General features: G+C 39.7%; 2 protein-coding genes across 2 annotated transcripts; one reads left to right on the top strand and one right to left on the bottom strand.

Annotated features, from left to right (window-relative positions):
• The first annotated feature begins 1,225 nt into the window (after positions 1–1,225).
• On the top strand, positions 1,226–7,876 carry cdc45 (CDC45 cell division cycle 45 homolog (S. cerevisiae)). The gene is made up of 18 exons (XM_023414455.2): positions 1,226–1,390; positions 1,780–1,839; positions 2,667–2,759; positions 2,878–3,015; positions 3,247–3,396; positions 3,493–3,551; positions 3,633–3,681; positions 3,844–3,905; positions 3,998–4,048; positions 4,239–4,358; positions 4,490–4,621; positions 4,738–4,836; positions 4,932–5,093; positions 5,486–5,624; positions 5,724–5,807; positions 5,920–6,038; positions 6,601–6,677; positions 7,526–7,876. Exons 1-18 carry the CDS (start codon positions 1,340–1,342, stop codon positions 7,588–7,590), a joined length of 1,710 nt encoding a protein of 569 aa, XP_023270223.1. The 5' UTR covers positions 1,226–1,339; the 3' UTR covers positions 7,591–7,876.
• A 10,748-nt stretch (positions 7,877–18,624) lies between these two features.
• On the bottom strand, positions 18,625–20,388 carry cldn5a (claudin 5a). Its single transcript, XM_023414444.2, has one exon. The coding sequence runs from the start codon at positions 20,162–20,164 to the stop codon at positions 19,517–19,519; it is 648 nt and encodes a 215-aa protein (XP_023270212.1). The 5' UTR covers positions 20,165–20,388; the 3' UTR covers positions 18,625–19,516.
• Positions 20,389–21,302: the final 914 nt, after the last annotated feature.

Raw genomic sequence — 21,302 nt, 5'->3', positions numbered from 1 at the left:
TCTTTTGAGTCAGCAATCCTAGTTTTCAGTATGTGTGATGATTACAGGTACCAGTTTAGACAATCTGAAATTTATAGTAAAAGATATATTGAAAAGTGAGCAAATAATAACATGATACACAAAACAAAAAATGTTTATTACAATTGTAAACTATAATTATTCAGATTATGAAGCAGCTTGGGCTGCAGCAATGAAAGTACACAGAAAAGCAACATTTATTTTAAATTTATTTTAAAGCTGCAATTTCTACATTGTTATATTTCTAGATGATGTACTTATTGTTTGATACTGGGAAGCCCTTTCCTAGTTTGCATTTTAACAAGAGGGAATGTCAAACCTAGATCAAAACAATCATTCTTACGTTCCCTCTCCTTGTGCAGCCCTTCTCTTAATCGAACAATACTGAAGAACCTGATCCTGATGTTTGTGAATATAGCCACCAAAGACTTTATTATTGATTTACTGATTATTATTCTTATATTTTTGCCTTCTCTTAATCGAACAATACTGAAGAACCTGATCCTGATGTTTGTGAATATAGCCACCAAAGACTTTATTATTGATTTACTGATTATTATTCTTATATTTTTGCATTTTATTTGATTTTTTATCTAAAAGCTGCAGAATTTAAAGATATTCAGTCTAAAAAATATGAGAATTGGATTTAGGAAATGTGTAAGTTCTGTGTAAATTCTGTATAATTATAGTATAATTATAGATTATAGAATATAACTGCCCTCCATGGTCAAAACTCTCTAATTCCAAGAAACAATACCTAAGGCATGTCTTCAGTGTGGCCCTGATCACATCACAGTACAGTAAAGTAGTTAAGTAAATTAAAATTATATTAAAGTTAATTCATTATTCTTTGTACTGTTTGTGAGATCATTGTAAAAACAAACATTGTGGAGGCAAATAATTAATGAATTACAATTTTTCAATCAACATAATTTGACAGGAATCGGTGTAAACTACTGTGTGGTTGCCTGTATTTAGTTATTTATTTATTTTCCTGTCAATAACATGTTTCACACTCCAGTCCGGTAGGTGGCAGTAATACACCTGAAAGCTGGTTGCCAACCGCCAATCAAATCAATAGAAGTATGTTTCTTTTTATTTTTGTAGCTGCTTTGCTTTATTCAACGTGATGGCGTTGCCTCGAACGTGTGACGTATGTTACTTCCCTCCCCAGCGATTGGTTTGATGTGACGTGCAGATTTGGCGCCACATTTTTGTAGCAGAAAACGCTCCGGTCCTGACAACAAACCAAAATAATTCGCTGTCCATGCCACTCTAGGGTTATTTTATCGAGTTTGTCTCATCGTAAAAGTTTTTAAAAATGTTCATCACGGACATAAGAAAGGAATTTTATGAAGTTGTTGCCAACCAGGTAAGTTTGCAGAAAGTGTAACGTTAGTTTAGCTAACTTGAACCATGAATGGGTTAAACAAGGAAACGCACCTTACAACACTGAGCGACCGGTTCTCCGTTTTAGACATTGTAGTTAAAGGCTTAATGAGTTTCAGACACTAAAGGCTTTAACTACAATGTCTAACACCCTTTCACAACAGTAACAGGAGCAGAAAACGGAGAACCTGCCGCTCAGTATTGTAAGTTATATTTCACTTAACTGCTGATTTGGAGGCGAACTTAAGCGTCGTGTGTTTGCTAACGCCACTCAGCGTATATCAAAGTTGGTTATTATATAATTTTGAGAAGCAAAGTATTTATTTTATAAGTTCACTGAAAACTACATGTTCAACGTTATCTTGTTTTCAGAGAGTCGCACTCCTGGTGGCGTCAGACATCGACGCGCTCTGCGCCTGTAAGATACTACAGGTAAGAAACCCACCTTGCTGCTAGCAAACATTAGCTCCCTTTACCCTGTGTTACTTTTATCATCAGCAACATAGTGAGGGCACAGACTGACATCACTTATCCTCTCCATGTTGCATATACAGCTGAAACGATCAGTTTAGAGCTGTAGCTGTCAGTCGATTGATCGATTTGTCAGTCAACGGCAAACTATTATGAAATTATCAAACTGTTTTGTTAATCAAATAATTGTTGTCATTATATAAGCAACAATCTGCTGGTTCCAGCTTCCCAATCGTAAAGTTTTTATGTCATACATGTTAGTATGTAGTTGCTCGAACAAAACAAGATATTTGAAGGCATCACTGTGATGACATGTTCATGTCTTTTTCTAGACCAAGCAATCATGAAAACACTTTTAATACAGATTAATTGATGAAGAAATTAATAATTATATGCAGCCTTATCGAACTATAGTAACTATTCACAAACTACAGCAATAAACGATCGTAAAATTGTCTGTCAGGTCAAAACTTTGATTAATCATATTATGTAGACCCAAATGATATGGTGTAGGGGGATATGTTGAAGCATGTTAACATGAGAACATGGTAATTAAATACTCCCAGTACTTTTACACATAGTGTGGGCAATTTTACTGGGATGAAGATGCACATTAGTGAGATCAAACTAATTGATGCTGATATAAAATACTGCTAAAATGATTATAGTTATACTTTTAGATTTGTCTATCTCACATTTATTAAAAGCTTAATTTTCAGTGCTCCAATGGCTTATAATGAATTAGTAAATTAAAAATCAATTGCTGACTCTTTGTGTCTCTTTACCAGGCGCTGTTCCACTGTGACCAGGTCCAGTATACACTCGTGCCAGTTACAGGCTGGCAGGACCTTGGCACTGCCTTCCTTGAACACAAAGAGCAGGTATGGTCAAATCAGACCTGAGCTTAACACATGAATATATGACAGACGCATAAATAACTGTTGAGGGTTTCCAAGACATCTTGCAGAACTAAATGTATAATTTTGAATTGTGTTGTAGTTCCAACACTTTGTTCTCATCAACTGTGGGGCAAATGTCGACCTCCTTGAGATGCTGCAGCCAGATGATGACTCCATCTTCTTCATCTGTGACACTCACCGCCCTGTCGATGTGGTCAATGTCTACAATGACACCCAGGTGATGGCTAATAATCAATTCAGCTCAAATGATTGATAATGAAGGGGAAAAAAACACTTACACAGCACGTTAAAATGTTGCTTATGAATTTTAATTAGTTTTTACTTGTTTGCATATTGGTGCTTTCTCTGTTCTCTCTTTAGCAATTGAAATTTCTCAGTGCAAACTGTGCTGCCGTGCTTACACGTTTGGAATTCAACATCCTATAAACCCCTGTCATCTCATTCACAGATTAAACTACTAATCAAACAAGATGATGACCTCGGCGTTCCCTCATATGATGATATTTTCCGAGATGAAGATGACGAAGAAGGAGGCGACTCTGGAAATGAGAGCGATGGCGGCTCTGAGCCGTCTGGCAAACGAAGGAGATTTGATGAAGTATGTGTTGAACACAATTAGTAAATTCCACTGAAATGAATTGGAGCAGTGTGGACTAAATGGTTGTCATTAATGTTTGTGATCGTGTCACTGCAGGGTGCAGTTGAGAGGAGAATTGAAAGACAGCGAGCGAAGAGGGAGTGGGAAGCACGAAGGTGAAGTGTTTTTAAGGAGATGTAAGGATTGTATTATACAACAACTTCTAAATTTATACTAATGTTTCATTAATTTCTCAGGAGGGAAATCTTGTTTGACTATGAGCAGTATGAATATCACGGGACTTCTGTGAGTATTAGTTTTTAAAACTTCTGGAAATTTAATTTGATAATGTTCATGTCAACTTTTAAAATGATCTATATCTACATACACACGTAAGAGTTCACTATGCATCACTGTATGTTGACTTTCATTTCACACACAAATGTTTTCATGTTTGTCTTCTGTCAGGCTGCAATGATGTTTTTTGAGCTGGCGTGGGTGTTGACTAAAGACACTAAAGACATGCTCTGGTAAGCTACCTGATCAAAATTCAATCTTTTGTAATCACATAAACATGTTGGAAATGCACAGTGCACTGTACTGTAATTTCTTCCTCCTGCAGGTGGGCCATCATTGGGCTGACAGACCAGTGGGTTCATGATAAAATCACACAGTAAGAACGTCTTCAGCATTTCGAAACATAGATTGATTCCCTTTGAGTTAAATAGGAGAACTCCCTGCTGTTGAGCAGTCATTCGCAGGTTTTCCGTTCATTATTGGTTACAAGATGTTGTTTACTGTTTGATTGCATCGAGTTGTTTATCTGCACTGAGTTAACCTCGTGTGCCTCGGTCCTTTTTTAGTATGAAGTACGTAACTGACATCGCCACAATGCAGCGACATGTTTCCCGGCATAACCACCGAAATGAGGATGAGGAGAACTCGCTCTCCATCGACTGTATGAGGATCTCCTTTGAATACGAGTATCCTTAATGCATTTGAGCTGCCATCGCTATTGGGATCTACAACACTGTTTTTTTCCTAATTTAAGTGTAATCAATCCAGTAATCACTGATACAAACTACTTTGTGTGTTCCTTGACCTCCTGCTTCAGCCTGCGTCTAACCCTCTACCAGCACTGGTCTTTGTATGAGAGCATTTGTAATTCATGCTACACGTCGTGCAACTTCAAGCTTTGGACGTTAAATGGACAAAAGAAACTCCAGGAGTTCCTAGCTGACATGGGGTAAGTGCGTTGTATACTGACTCTTTATTAAGTGGAATTTGAGGTCAGCCTGTGATGTGAAATAGAGTTCACTTGTTTTACCTGCTAATATTTGTTGTTGATATTTCTTGTAACAGGCTACCCCTGAAACAAGTGCGGCAGAAATTCAATTCCATGGACATGTCAATCAAAGAGAATCTAAGGGACGTGATTGAAGAGTCTTCTAATAAATATGGGTATGAATCTAGAAAAGTCTCTAAGAGAAACATGCTGTCATTCAGTTTTCCTATATAGGCTGCACACAAATCTATTTTTTCGCCCTCTCTATCAGAATGAAAGATATCCGTATCCAGACGTTTGGTGTTCACTTTGGCTTTAAGAACCGTTTCCTGGCCAGTGACATGGTGCATGCTACTGCTGCTTTGCTGGAGAGCACTGAGAAAGACGAGAGCAACAGTGACAACTTCATCAAGGCTCTCGACTCCCTTTCCAGGTGTGTAGCAGAAACTAAAATCCCCTTCACACTGCGATTTTGGGCTCGATACAAGTTCACAGTCAAACATGGTAAAAATCTGTGGCTGTAAATCCAAAACGGTGATCCTAGATTGTACTGATCTTTTTCTGTTTATATCGCAGTGGTCAAATTAATAGTGTACAGTATGACACAAATTGAGGCCAAGATTTTTTTATATCCATCTTGCACAGTGTGACATGCGGAAAACATAAATGATTACTGTCGTTACAGAGTCACTTTAAGTGTTAGTTAACTGCCTACAATCTTAATGCTTGTGTATTTCCTCAAAGATGTTGATGACCAGGACTGAGCTAGTGTTATGAAGCTATAAAATGTTTGTTTTTTCATATGGGGTCTCTCTCTCTGTGCAGGAGTAACCTTGATCGTCTCCATTCTGGCATTGACCTGGCCAAGAAGAAGCTGATTGCTATCCAGCAGACTGTAGCCAGCTGCATCTGTACCAACCTCATCCTGTCACAGGGACCCTTCCTCTACTGCTACCTCATGGAGGTACGAGTGTCTGTTTGACTGACACGTTTGTCTGGCTGTTTCTTAGCAGGATATCCTCCTCAGATTAATCCTCTCCTCCTCCTGCTCTTTCATTTGCAGGGAACTCCTGATGTGAAGCTCTTTTCTAAACCCATGGCCTTGACCCTGCTCTCCAAATACCTCCTGAAGGCTTTTGTCCACTCAGTGAGTCTCTGATTGTTCTCAAAACTGATTGGAAATGTGAAGGAAGTAGACTGATATCATGCTGTTATTGCCGTCTTTCCACTCTTTCACTCATGGTGTCTTGGTTCTTTAGACGAGGAATAAACGCTGCAAACTGCTTCCCCTCATCATGGCTGCTCCCAAGGATGTGGAGAAGGGGACTGTCATTGTTGTGGGAATCCCACCAGAGTCTGAGACATCTGACAAGAAGAAGTAAGACCTCTTAGTAAAAAAAAAAAGATGAGCTGTATGACAACACAAATCTTACACTACACAAATGAATGACTTGAATGAATGAAAGTGCAGCAACTGATTTAAGAAGCTTCATTTTAAAAGAAACATGATAAGAAAATGTTCTTTGCATTTTCTTTTGTAGTTATGTAACATTTCAGCACTAAAAACAACTTATTTCCGTTATTATGCAATATTTTAAAGACGTCCCTTACAATTTGCCAGAGTGCAAGTTGACTTATTCAAATTGCATTTTATTTTTGGTGCAACCAACACCTCAAACTCAAAGATATTCAGTTTACTATCTTGGAGAACAAACAAAAGTCTCAAACCTTCTCATTTGAGAAGCTGGAATCTCTAGATATTTAACAGTTAATCAACAATCAAAATCAACATTCTTTAATAACGAACAGTATTAAAGATTGATTGTTTCAGCTCTAATTTCTTCCAAAACCTCACCTTTCCTTTCTTTTCTTTTTTTATTGTATTGAACAATTATCACCTCATTTCCTCAACTCTTGCCCATTTCTCTGTACTCCGCAAGTTTCTTCGGTCGAGCATTTGAGAAAGCTGCAGAGAGCACCAGCTCCCGAACTCTTCATGACAACTTTGACACGTCAAGTAAGTAACAGCATCATTTATTGTTCTAGAGTCCACAGTGTCTAATGGGGGTATCTGCAGGTCTTGAAAAGTCTCAAAACATTTAATTCAGTTCTGTCAAAAAAAGGCTTTAGAAGATATTAAAAAGTCTTACATTTCATTTGCAAAGGTCTTGAATGTCTTCTCTTGGTTGCCTTAGTCAGTAATAATAAGTTTTTGTATCCAATTGCAGTGTCAGGAGATGTTATGTCTATAAAATTATTGTTTTATAATTTGGTTAATCCATAGATCATTTTTTGCATCTTATTTGGGGTCCGGGTCACATTAATCGGTTAGCTCTATTAGGTATTATTGTTATGTACGGCAGGGAAGTACAGAAGCAAATGTGACATAAATGTAAATAAATTCTATGTGGCGTTAAATAAGTCTGAAAAGGGTGCAAATTTAATTTGGCAGACAATGCAGGAGAATGTGTGTTCTTACATACATGTCAGTCTCTCCTGTAGACTGCAGGTGGCAGCCTTGTATTTTCTGTAAGTTACAGTCCAGCTTTTAGTTCAGTCCAGACATTCAAAGCGGTCAGTTGTGTGACTGAGCACCGGGCATCGTGAGATAAATGTGACACTCGTGTGCATTTCAACATGTATGTCATACTTCATATGAAGGATAAGAGATTCTACACGTCCCCACCACAAACATTTATTCCAAACTGCTTTCAGTTCTCTGCGTGTTACGATACATGATGTTTTACATTTTCTTTTTCAGATTGTTTATGAAAAATCAAATCAAAACATGTTACTAGGACGTGTGTGTGTGTGCTCACATTTTACTCATGCACTTATTTCTTACCCGTGTTTTTCCCTCTGCAGTAATCGAACTGAAGACGGAGGACAGAAGTAAGTTTCTGGATGCTCTCATCACCCTCTTGTCATGAGAAGATTCAGCACTCGGAGGCAACGTGAGTTCCAGTTTGTGGTTTGAGTCTTGAACAGTGCGAGTGCTGCTGTTCACACAGTCAGTCGGACAAGAACTTTATCCACGTTTTTTTGTTTTGTTTTTAAAGGTTTTAATGTGTATATTGTACAGTCTTTTTGTAAATGTGTGGGAGTCTTGTTTTTGCTTTTAAATTCCTGTTTTATTCCTGTTTATGTATGTGAGTAGTTCACACCACATTACATTTTAAACATGTCCAATAAATTATATTAAATGGCTTAATTGCATTTATTGTTTTGAGGTTTATCATTTAAGATGTGAGAAAAATGTACTAACTAAACTAAAATATTCCACAAGGAAAAACTAGATTATAGAAAAATGCTATATTCTCTTCATTCTTAGCCACAGTGACCCGTGCTGAGAACCACCATTGTCACTTGTGGGCAGAAAGGATACAGCACATCCATTTGTAAAAAGGAAGTTGAAACGTTCTCCTGTGTCATAAAACAAAGCCCTGGCCGAGTGTTTGCTTTTGGCAGTCACAACCGACGGGGGCAGAGAAAGTGATCCACACTGATTACACTGTTTTCATCCTGGTCAACTCTTTTGTTTTGCTGACGAACAACTTGTGGTTCCATGGAAAATAAAACGGCTCTTACTGTATTTGTGGGACTTCTGGTAAAAGTTTTAAGGCTTAATGAACTCCATCATCTCCTGAGCTCAGCTTGCTCATGTGGGACAAAGGTGAGGGCTGCGACCCTGGCCCACATTTGAGAATGTAGGCCAGGCCTCCTGGTGGTGATTTGCTGCCAGAGAGTGGCTGGAAAGGTGGGGCCTGAGCTGGTCTCTGAGGGGTAATTGAGATCCTTATCGCTCCTGGATCGGGATGAGATCATGACCTTGAGTGTGAATGGTGTTTGGGTGGTTTCACAGGAAAGTCCGGACTGAGTGGCAGCAGTGGGACTGAAACGTGCCACGATCTGCATCGTGGTGCAGCAGGGGATGTTAATGCAAATGTTTTTATTGTCACCAGAGAGGATGTGTGCGTTATCATCACTTAATTGTGTGTGAATGTGTACAGTATGTATGCTGCTTCCCCTGGGTCACTTTACATCCACTTTACATCCATAGCCAAGGTGGGTTTATTTGTATAGCAGCATTCAGACACAAGGCAATTCAAAGTGCTTTCCAGAGCCATGGAATAAATGAAAAACATTCAAAACAATAAGAAATTAAAAGTGCATTTAAACAACAAAAGCAAAAACAAGAACATAAAGATTAAATGGAAGTTATGATTAACTTATTGGTTAAGCTGCAGCAAAACAATGTCTTAAGCCTTCATTTAACTGAGCGGACAGTTTTTGCAGACCTCAGGTATTCAGTTTGCTCTACAGGTGCATAGGGACCAAAAGCTGGTTCACCCTGCGTGGTTTTGACCCTGAACGTTCAGTAAACCCGGCCCACCCGGCCTGTGGGTTCTGGAGCCTTCGTACCATACAAGTAAATCAGAAGTGTATTTAGATATTGATATATCTTGTTCACTGTCGCAACAGAGTGGTTATCTAGCAGACATACTTACAGAAAGCAATGGAAGACACATTTATGTCATTAACAGGGTGGAGAGCCTGTTTATTCTTAGCAACGTAATTATCATGAATTGCTGATAAATGCGTCCTCAGCAGCCGCTCTGTTTTTCCCTTCTGTCTCTTTTTGTCGTCTTGTTTTTGTTTCTGGCGGAAGTTTTAACATTTTTTTTTGGTTGGCTGACACAATCAGGGTCAATTTAAGAGCTTTTGATTATATTACATGATCTTCATCAGCAGATGGAGTTGTCCAGTTGTCGTGGACTTCTGATCTCTTTTCATTTATGGACATGGAGGTGGACACTTCTTTTTTTACTTCGAAGCTGAAAAGTAGGCCGTTACATGAAGTCAGAAATGTTGGAGCGAGTGTGGATCATTTTATTTACATCATGTTCATGTGGTATCTTTTTTAAATTTCTATTTCAGAAAATAAGTGTTTTAGGAAATGGAAAGTGCTGTTACAAATACTAGGTTTTAAAGTGCCTATGATGTTGCTGTGTGCTTGGTTGAAATACTGTTAGAAGCAAGTAAAGTCTTAAAGCAACAGCTGAGAAAACACTCTCACAACAAAGTCCATTCAGAAGCTGTTTGAAGGCAAAATATAAGAGAAGCCCAAGAAGTGAGATGAACTGGCCACTGTGGTCACAAATGCCAGTGATGTGTTTACTCGCTGTATTATTTTTGTGATAAAGCCACAGAAATGTTTACTTGTGACATGCTAAATGTGGCACAAATAATGTCAGTGAACTGATAAAGTAATGTCAGTTACGCAGCCATATCTAGCTCAAGATAACTGACATTTAACCACAAGGGAGGCTACATAGCAACAAAACCCCCGAGGGTACTGAGCTGAGCAACGTTGTTTTATTGCTTTTGAATTCAACTTTTCATTTGTGCGAGGAGAATGGTGAGAGAGGATTATTCCTGCAAAAGATACCTCAGTAAAAAGATGGAAATTTGAACATTTGGTTCCAGCCTGGTAAAATCCTGATGCAGATGACGACCCAGTGATATGACTGAAAGTGTGCAACAGCTACTAAGTCGATATTGTGATGAATTTCTTTTCTCAGCTGCTGTTTCCGATGTCAAGAATGAACTTTTGAACCTCATGTATAAGTGAAGTTTTCTTCTGTCTTGATATGATGTTTTAAAACAAAACATAAAACTGTTCTTCTCTCTGGTGGTTGTCGTTGAGGACAGGATGCAGCCCAAAGAACAGCTGTTATTCCTAATCATCTGATGTTTACCTGTCAATGAGCAGAGACGGTGTCAGCATCAGTGAGTCTGTTGCTGTTCCAGTCATAGATCCACCTGTTCGGCCCATCATTTAGCCGCCTCCCCTCAGCCATCAATCACTTTGCTCTCCATCCCCCCTCTTGCACCTCTGGTGAAGTGGGGCCACTGCCCTTTCCAGTGCTCTGCATCTGAGGAATGTGCCATGCAACAGATCCAACACACACACACACACACACATACACTGAGGGAAACATACCCTCAAAGGCAGGATCATACAGCCGATGTGTAGATGTGCAGAGCTGCATTTTTTAAGGCCTCACACTCAAACAGTTGTGTTGCCTCAACAGGGGCGAGCTGCTCAGTGGAGTTAGAGGAGATGCTGGTGGGGGGTGGGGGGGTATTTGATGGACTACATGAGAAAAATTCCTATCTTATACTTTTTACATTCTTTTATTTACTTGAAATACTTTAAAGTTTAGATTTTTTGATAGATAAGGAAGAGTTATAAAACTTTACTGTTATAACCTTTCATTCACAAAATCACTTACCCACATTTGATACAGAGTATTTGGTTTCTAAGGCAGATAGTTACAAAAATCAAATAATATATCGGACAATATTCATAAGGAATAAAAGTTGTAACCAATATGAATTCAGTCCTGTGCAAAAGGTTTAGGCTCTGATTTCATGCAATTTGCAATAAACAAACCTGGTACATTCGCACACCGTTTTCAAGGTACTTGGCAGGTAGGTTGTCCCAAGCATCTTGGAGAACTTGCCTTAGTGTCTTCTCTCTCTTCATTTCTCTCTCTCTTTGAAACAGTTTCAGTTGTTTTCATGCGTCTCTGTCGCTAATCATGTCAGAATCCACACAGGATTAGTTATATTGGACAGCCAGAGACAAAGAACTACAGCTGACTGCCTCTGCCTGCTGCCTGTCTGCCCGTCATGCTGTGAAAGGATGATCACACACACCGAAACAGACACACACACACACACACACACACAACACAAGCCCCGCACACAATCAACCGCACAAACGTCCCATACAAACTTATAGATTTCTCTAAAATCCACAATTATCTGGAACGAGAAAAAAAAGAAACATCTTCACCTCAAATCTTTATTTTCTGTTTTGCTTCATGTCAGCCTGTCAGCCCACAGATGCCCTTAATGATCCCTAGCCCCTGTGACCTTTAACCCCTCGCGCCCCCTCACAGTTGGGGTGTTATACCCTGAATCCATCTCTTTCTTCCATTGTTTTAAAGTGCTCTCAAGCAAAAGTGATTAGTATAGCCTGGAAAAAAAAATTTGCATGAATTTGAGACTGATTGATGTTACTGAATACAGCACCGGTGGAATAAGTTGTTTAATTTAATTTATTATCAAATACTCTTATATTGGAATTATTTAAATTTTATTCAACTTGCATGTATTTTTAAGTTTCTATTGCTCTGTACATTGTGATGTGTTTGCTATCTGACTTTAAAACGTATTCATTAACAGACAAGCTACTGATTAAGAACAATATGTACAGAACTTTGCATACAAGTTCATAAATTATGATAAATAATAATAATTAAATGAATATTTAAAGGAATAGCTTGTAAAATTCTCTCATTTGCTTTCTTAGATGAGATTTTTAAAAATCTGCCAACCAGTACCTCTAACGATCATGTTCTATTTTGTTTATTGAAGTGGTTGCTCTTTCCCAAGACATTGTCCAAGTCTGCATAAGAGATCCAGTCTTTGTGCTAAGCTAAGCTAAGCTAACCAGCTGCCGACTGTAGCTTCATTTAGCTACTGTACAGACATGAGAATGATCTTCTCATTTAACTTCGGCCAAGAAGGCAAACAAGTGTATTTCTCAAAATGTCAGACGAGTGTCCCCATAGTTGGTGTAAAAGTACCCCAGCTTTAAATGATCAGGAAGAATCCCTCACATGGATCATCTGGATCCTGGTGGAAAATGGCTGCAGTTTATTTATCCATTATTATTGGCGTTCATACCTGCAGGCTCGATGTCTCAGTGTTAAGATGAAGGCCCTTCTCCCGTCAGTTGCTAAATGACAAATTAACACCAATCCAGTCTTATAAACCACCAGTGATGAGCAGACAGTTACGACATCTAAGATGCAGTATGTTTATGTGTAAATATGTTTTCCACAGCTTGTTTTTTTTTTTTTTCATGTCTTCCGCGTGATATTTGGGTTTACACAAAGTGAAGGAGGCCAGGCCTGAGCACAATGATAAGTCTTTTCTTTCATCCTCTGTGGTAGGTGGCTCAGTCATGCAGGACTGTCTTTAATGGACGACATGCACTACAACTTTCATTCTTTAAAACACACTGCAGTCCCATGCACAACCACAGAGAGAGAACAGCTCAGGCAGAGAAAGAAGAAACCTCTTACATTGTTTGTTTCTCTTGTTTTCGATTAATCTTTTTCATACATAGATATCAACTGTTGATTTATTTGCTTGTTTTCCAACAGTGCTGAAAATAACAAGAGTTTTCCTGCAAGATGCAATTAGTGTGGAAACAATACACTTTGTACACTGATCGTGTGTGTGTGTGTGTGTGTGTGTGTGTGTGTGTGTGTGTGTGTGTGTGTGTGTGTGTGTGTGTGTTTTAGACAGCCTGTTTGTTTACTCAGCCCCTGATTGCTATATCCTATATCAATAATATGAGAGTCCAAATTACCACCAGAGGCCAATGCTGAAAGCTGCACCACCTGCACCACAGTCCTTCAACTGACTGCAAACATGACTAAATGCTTGTGGGATTTAAAACTGCAACACTTATGTTAGAGAGTTTCCCCCCCCCCCCTTTCCTCTCAGTTGAAGACAGAGACTGACATCACATACATTTTGCTAACCATGCCAAATCAGAAATGTCTCCTGATCCCACCCAGACATTCCTCATGCTGCCAGGCCTCCCTTTCATCTCAGCAGAGGGCTGTCATTCACCACTTTGTCTCATCTGCCTTACCTATGTGTGTGTGTGTGTGTGTGTGTGTGTGTGTGCATACGTGCAACTCAGTACATGTTTTTATGTGTCCTAGTATTTAAAATTGCCTCCTTATAATAATAATATACTATGTGGATGCATGATCTGACTCAGGCATGAAAGGAGTTGAGACTCCCTGTTTCAACCTCTCCTACTCTCATATTTTGAGATAAAGCCGTCACTGGACAGTCTGTTCATCACTCTGTTAATAAAATACTTCACCTTTGCTGTAAAACTAATGCGGTCTTATCTTAAATTACACATATATACTTAAATATTGTGTAGTTTGGGGAAAGTGTTAGTGAATTTTTGGCAGCACGTTTAATAAATATATTAACTCCCTGTTCTTTTTTCAGGTGTGAGCCTCCAATCATATCAGTATTAGTGACCTTGCGTTAAAAAAGCAATATTCCCTTTAACCCCTTACTGTTGTACTGATGTACTATGTACAATGTTGAGGAAGCTTTAAAACTGCAATAATGTGATTTATTTTCTTTTTTTGGCCACTTAGGAAAAGTGGAAGCGAATTGTGAATGAAACCTTTGAAGTTGATATGGTGAACTTGTTCATTTGCTTGTTTACACATCTTGCAGTTGTGTAATGTGTCTGTGTCTGATGTGTCTGGTTGGATTTTAGGCCTGCTAGTGACTAAGGTTTTAGTGAGGTCAGGCCACACAAAAAATGCCTTATATCAATGACGCTGATGGGAGCTGCAGATTCAGGTGATAATTCTCTGTGGCTTTGTCACTACATGTACATTGTCACATAAGTTTCACGTTGTCTTTGATATACTCTTATTATTAAAAAAAAAAATCAGTTCTAGCTGCTGCAAGGTTGTAGAAAAATAATCTTCCACACTGGCCAACAATATCACAAAAATATAACAGCTTGTTCGAGCTCTCCATTGAAGTTTTATGATGTCTACTGAGTGAAACATTCAAGCCAAGATCTTAATTTCTGAAAACCATGTGCATTTCATGTGTTTCCCATGTATGTCCAAAATATAAACTTGTCATGACCTCAGAAACACAGCCATGAGGAAAAATGTTCTTGACCCATAAATGAACCATTACCTGCTAATTGACCAATATGATGCACTCATGTGCTTCTCTGGAAGGGTTGAAACAAGCTGATCGTAACTATAAATGTGACTAAACAAATGTCGGTCAAGTGACGTGCGTGTTGTGTACCGACATATGAATTCCTATGTATCAGTGGGTGTGTAGATTGTTGGGGGTGCTTTAATTCAACCACCAAGCTCTCTGATTTCTCCTGACACACACACACTCCACCCTCCTCCTCCACACCCTCCATGTTCCTTCCTGTTTCCTGCTCCGCTGTCCACTGCACAGGAAGCCTGGTCGTGCTACTGGGCTGCGACAAAAACTCGTGAGTCACCAAGCTGTAAACTTTGAAATACAGGAGAAAAGAGCGTGTGTTTTTTTTTGTTTTTTTTTCCTGATCTTCATCTCTAACCACTCTGCCTCATGCATTGTTTCACAGACAAATGGCTCATGGGGTCTTTGTATACTTTGTATACAAAGCCACATTTGTCCACCACTTTTAACCACCTGCTGACTCTTGGCTTTACTATCTGTGAGTAAGCTCTATCCAGCTGGGAAGTCTGTGGACTGTATGCACCTGCTGACATTGTTGTACATCTGAGTCAATCAGTAAAAACACTAATTAAGTCTCCTTTGTTTTATGAATCATCCACAGTGTTGGAAGAAGTATTCTGATCCAACAGCAACCATTATTATAGTTTAATCCTCACTATCATCAAATTAAATTAAAAGTCTGATTTACACACTGCTTGGTTTAATATAAGACGATGCCTCATATTTTAAGATATATTTTTGTGTATAAATGTTAATCTGTGAAATAACTGAAAACCATAGCTGCCAAATAAATGTAGTGCAGTAAGAGGTACAATATTTCTCTCTGAAATGTAGTGGAGTAGATGTGGCATTAACTGGGCTCAATTTGACTAAATTAACTTAGTATCTTTCCACCGCTAATCATCTACAGTGCTTTGGTTGCTTTGTAGAATCCATGCCATATGAACCAGTTACTTGCAGGTGTGAGGAGCTCGGAGGTTGAGGGTTGTGACCCCTATCAAATGCAAGGGGATTCTGCTGCGATGAGATCATGCCTGGTCAGTCAAGGGAAGTGACTTTCGACTCGATTGACCTGAGGCCAACTTCAGAGTTCAAAGTTCATGTCATGAGAAACGACTCCCGTAGCCCAGTCCAGCCCCCACAAAAAACGCATGACGCTCACTGGCGACTGCGCAAATCTGAAATCAGTGCGCAGCCTGGCCGAGATCTGACGTGATCTGACCCCCGCCGGGCTCTGGAAGGTCAAGTTTAGAGGTCAGAGTGGGTCTCTGTGTGTTATGTCATCTGTTTCTATGAGACATATTTGTGATATCAGGAACTCATTTGTTTACATTCATGTTTCATACTCCCTTTGGCCAGAGTTTGTGTTTTTGGTCCAAGTGTGGAGCATTTATAGCAACACTTAACATTTGCTCTTGAAATGAAACACAATGAAACAAACGTGTTTCTGCTGTCACAGCTCTTTTCGCAGTGACCATTACAGGCTTTGAGTAAATCCCTCCTTCATCTTCCAGACTGCTGTGCATAGGCTGTGTGTATGTGTGTGTCCATGCTTGCAGGAATGTCTGCTGGCCAGGCCTTTTATTAGGCTCATCCATACCACCACATTATAGGCTCCCGTTGCCAGGCAACTGCAGGTTCTGGCTGGTTACCATGGCGAGTGCCCATTGAGTGACGTCGCTGGCCCTATTTGCCTCCCTCCTCATTGGAATGAGGGCCTTTTTTAAAGGTGCACCCCCACCCCACCCCGCTTTTTCTACACACACACACACACACACACACAAACACCCCCACACACACACCATGCGCTTCGTCACCCTCTGTGCGGTGACTACAGGAGTGGAACTAACAATCCGACAAAAACATCTCACTGAGGCAGACCAGACTGGATCTTCCAGGGAGTGTCTTTGTGTAGAAAAACCCACAGAGATGCCAATGGAGGAACGCCTACTGTAAACAACCGTACTGCAAGTGTGAAAAATTAAGTCTGGGGGAATTCTATGTTTTTCTTATTGCCAGCAAATCCCACAATACAACTAAAACCAACGATTAATTGATCCAACAAACAACTTAGCTAGATTGCACACTGTTGCACGCTGTTCGTGTTCCTTCATTACGATGAATGTGAGCTCTGTATTTTGTGTTTTGAGTCAGTCTCACATAATCCATGCTGCTGCCATAAAAACTCAAAAGAGCATTAAATGTGTATTCATCCTCGGCTGAAAATAGTCCTCAGAAATGCTCTTTATACTCCTGTAGAAGAAGAAAAACTACCAAGCCCAGCTGTTTTAGGAAATTACTGAACTTTTTATTTTCAACTAAATGATTGAATGAATGAATCGGAAGTGCCACAGACAGGCTGGGGAACTCATAAAGTATTGAGAGACTAATGCATTGTTGGTGTTGCTCTTTTTTATTGGCTTTGTTGACCAAAACAAAAATATATAATATCACCAGCCTTATCTTTTGAAAAACATTGAATATAGGATGGAAGCTATATTATAATATAATATAGAAAGCAGGGATACAAGTAGCAAATATTTTCATCACCAATTACTCTGTCAATTGTTTTCTTTATAAATCGATTGTTTGTTCGTGTCAGAATATTCAAAACTGAAAGATGCCCATTATAATTTCCTAGAACCCAAATTAATATATTTCAGTCACTTCTTTTGTTCAACCACCAGTCCATACCCAAACATATTCAGTTTAATATATAAGACGAGTATACACCAGCAAATAGTCGAATTTGAGATGGTGGAACCAGAGAATTTTTGCCATTTTTTAAAAAATTTAAATTGTTGTCAATTCATTTTTTGTTGATCAACCAATTGATTATTCAACAATTTGTTTCAGCTCTAAATGAAAGACCATTATTGACTTTGGAAATATGAAATATGTAGTTTGGGATTTCACACGGTTATCCACACATTGAGTTTGCTCATTTGAATTTCACATCTACAACAAGTTTGTAAGTGGACCTTGAGTTGAGATTGTTGCGTCAAAATACAATTTCAAAAGCCGAGAATGAACCTTCATGCTTAACACATGAGAAGTCCTAAATGGAGTGAAATCACAACGGCTCCTAAAGACACATATCAACAGATCCCTCTCCATGACAACTGAGAAAACTCTATCCACTGAAGAAGACCATGTGATATGACTGAAAGCTCCATAACTGTTTTATCAAACTGAATTATATTGATAACCAAAAGTTCAGAGATTTGGCAATAATGTTAATGTCTCATATCGGGCAGGGGTTTGTGTCTTGGATGTGGAGAATAGTCTCTGGTGGATAATAAGCTCAGCCTTGGTTGACATTTTACAACAAGTCTCCTGTGGGGTGCACTGATCACAAACTCTCCTGACTGCATGCAGACTCTCTGCACGACCACATTTTCAACTTTTAAGAGGGCATATGACCTGTTAAGATTCTTAAGTCACCAGCAAAACAAGTATGGATAAGCTGCTTTAATCCAGTCACAGTTTAAAACAGGAGGGGTTTTACTCATAAACTGAAATATCTTGTGTTATTGTGTTTTTCTATTGTTGTCGCAAGTTAAGAAATCTCCAATTTTTTAAAATATCTTTAACTAACTATCACCCCCTGTGTTTGAGTAATTGTGGTGCCTTTGAAGCAGCTGTGGATAAACTAATTACTTCAGAGTGATGGTGTGTAATCTTCCATCATTCAGTCCATCTATCTTAGCACCGTCCTGATGGAGGGAGGTGGGTTTGTGACGACTAATGAATGGAGTGACTTGCGAGGAGACGATCCCAGCAACTTCTCCGTAGCTCTAATTTGAACGCCTTTCATTGACTGCGGATGAGGAGGGTGGGGGTGGTCTGAAACAGGGTGGTGGGGGTTGTGGAGTATTGTGAGTTGAACAGCAGAGCCCCACTCTAGCTGAATGGGCATTGTCATCTGGATTTCTATGGCTAACCAAAATACTTTCTCCCGCCGTGGGGGTTTATGGATTCACGGTGGGAACGGCATGCATTACGCACAGCCGTGTAGCGCACTCCTGCCTCTGCAGACCATCACAGCTCCGTTGTCAGTTGTTTTGTTTAAGAACACACTTTAACTAAAGTTTTCAGACAATATATTCAGTTTAATCTTAATAAAATGAAACGATATTGCATCTTCGTATACATGAATAATGAATCATTACATCAAATGTCAACAAACCAACAGAAAACAAAGTTTATTCCTTGAATGTTTTGAAAAGAAAAGACTTCCTGCAGTGACAATGATGCAAAAACCTTGCAGGTGCTCAGTGCAGCCGAGAAAAGTACTGTAACATTTCATGTTGTGACCTAGGGATCCCAGGCTCTCTGGAATCTACTACAGGTCCAAAAATAGACTGCAAACCTCAAAGTCACCGCAACCAACTTCTGAACGACACAAAAGCGTGTCCGAGATTTATTAAGGTTTTTTTTAGACTACTTTTCTCCGTCGGTCTTTATTGCTATCGGACATTGTTGAAGTCCTCAACATGTCGGCGTCGTTCCACTAAAAGCAATGGGACTTTGAATGTGTGAGAGTGCAATCATTCTCAGTTACACGTTTGTGCTGACAATGCACATCAAGGCAAAAAAAAAAAAAAAAAACAGTTTAGCCTATATATTCGATGGCAAGAGTTCTTCTAGCACAGAAAAACTTTGTAGTTACAACAGTAAACAATTCAAAACACTAATAATTTCGAAGACTTACAAAAGCAGGTACCTAACAAAGATACTCCTTTTTGTCTACCTCTTGTGGTTGATAGTCTTTTTTAATCTCCTGTAGATACAAAAAGGATTTGTGAATTTGCGGTCCGAGCGTATTAAAGGTAAAACAGCAGATGTGCTTCCATTGATTTTCAAAGTTCAGATTTCTAATAAAAAAAAAACTGCAGGTGCAAAGATAACGTCCGTTAAAAAAAAACTGTTTTTCAAAAGCTGCAGGTCACTTTTACGCACCGCCTGCTCTGAACCACATAGCTACACATAATTCCTCTTGTCATAGTCCCCGTTCTGCGTGGCTCTCTTAGTCGGTGCGTATTTTACTGAGTATCCCGAGTTCCCGCTGGAGGGACAGGAGCAGCACAGCAGCGCTCCTCCGATCAGTAGCAGCGCTGTGGCCGCCCAACCGATGTACAGCGCAGCGCCAATCTCCCTCTTCTTGGATGCGGGCACCTGCGGGTTGTAGAAGTCCGATATGATGTTGTTGGCCATCCAGCAGAGAGGCACCAGCACAAACACGCCACTGATGATGTAGATGGCTCCTCCGGCGTTCACCACCCGGGCTTTGACGTACTCAGTGCGGATGCAGTTGGTGCACTGCGCCCCGGCAATCACAACCATGAGCCCCAGCACGCCCATCACCGAGGAGATGATGGTGAGCGCTCTGGCTGCCTGCAGGTCGTGGCTGAGGGCGAGGACGGAGTCGTGCACCTTGCACTGCATCTGCCCCGTGCTCTGCACAACGCAGGACATCCACAAGCCGTCCCAGATTGTCTGAGCCACCACTATGTTCGCCTCAATGAAAGCCGTCACCTTCCACATGGGCAGTCCGCATGCAACCATCACCAGGAGCGAGCCAATTACGCACAGCGACAGTCCCAGGATCTCCAGTCCCGCCGACACCATTTTCGCTCTTTACGTTCAGTTCTGTGAGAAACTTTTCAAACTCTCCCCTAATTTTTCCTCTTGAAAGCCAGGTGTATTTCTGCTCTTTAGTTCTTCGTTCTCGCCTCGACGTACAGCAGCGTCAATCCTTAGTTGCGCATCACTCTACTCGGAGATGTAAGAGACAGCAGCTCTGAGTCTCTTTGTTAGTGAGGGGATGTGAAAACAACTGGAATCACAGTAGCACCGAACCACGAATATCTGCGGGGTGGGGGGTGTATGGACTGGAGGAGAAACTTTCCTCCAATCAGCTGTCGCCGCATCCTCAAGGGACCAATGAAAACACAGGGAAGTTGTGCGACTGAATAAAGCGGTCCAGAGCGCATTGTGCGTTTGAACAGTTATTTACAATGAATAGAGGGGGGCAGGAGACGGGTGAAGGCATACGGGGGGTGTTTTTAAGGGTATGGAGCAGCTGAAATGCAGTGGTTTAATTTATCAAGGCGGTTAATGATTTTTCACACATGGAGTTTAATGCAACTTGTCTGTGGTAGCCTATGGCCTAAAATGGCCATTTCACATCAGTTGTTATATGTATGTGGCTCTTAACTCTCACAAAATGTCAATAAATATGAAAGAAAAGAAAAGAAAATATAATGTTCATTTTAAATGCCTTCACTTTAAATTTCAAGCTGATTTTTCCAAAGAGACACGATTCTCTGTCTTTTCTATTTCCCTGATCTCTATAGAAACAGTATAACTATTTATAACTGCAGCTCTTCTTAATTTCATAGCCTACTTTAATTTTCACTTGGATTATCATTTCTCATTGCATGTGTTATGTCTTTTTACAACGTTCTTGTGAATGTTTTTGTTGTTTTTTTCTTAGCCTATATCTTTTATTTTTGAGGTCGGGTGGCTGGTTATGCACCACCCATGGTAGCCTAGAATAATTGTAGCCTAATTACTTATAATGACCCTTACTGTTACAACAAATTTATTTTTTGTCTTGTCAGCTGCTTTTATACAGTTCTAGTTTACTGCAGGATACTTTCCTTCCACTTTTTGTTGAAATTTGGCTTATTTTGCAATAACTATAGTCTGTAAGCATTTTTTTAAAACCTCGTCATCATCACTTTACAGGAATTAATGATTGTCA

This window comes from Seriola lalandi, unplaced genomic scaffold (genome assembly GCF_002814215.2).
Source record: "Seriola lalandi dorsalis isolate HSWRI2012SDOR001 ecotype SW California unplaced genomic scaffold, Sedor1 jcf7180002054529, whole genome shotgun sequence".
Classification (NCBI taxonomy): domain Eukaryota; kingdom Metazoa; phylum Chordata; class Actinopteri; order Carangiformes; family Carangidae; genus Seriola; species Seriola lalandi.
This window is presented reverse-complemented; position numbering and strand designations above follow the sequence as displayed.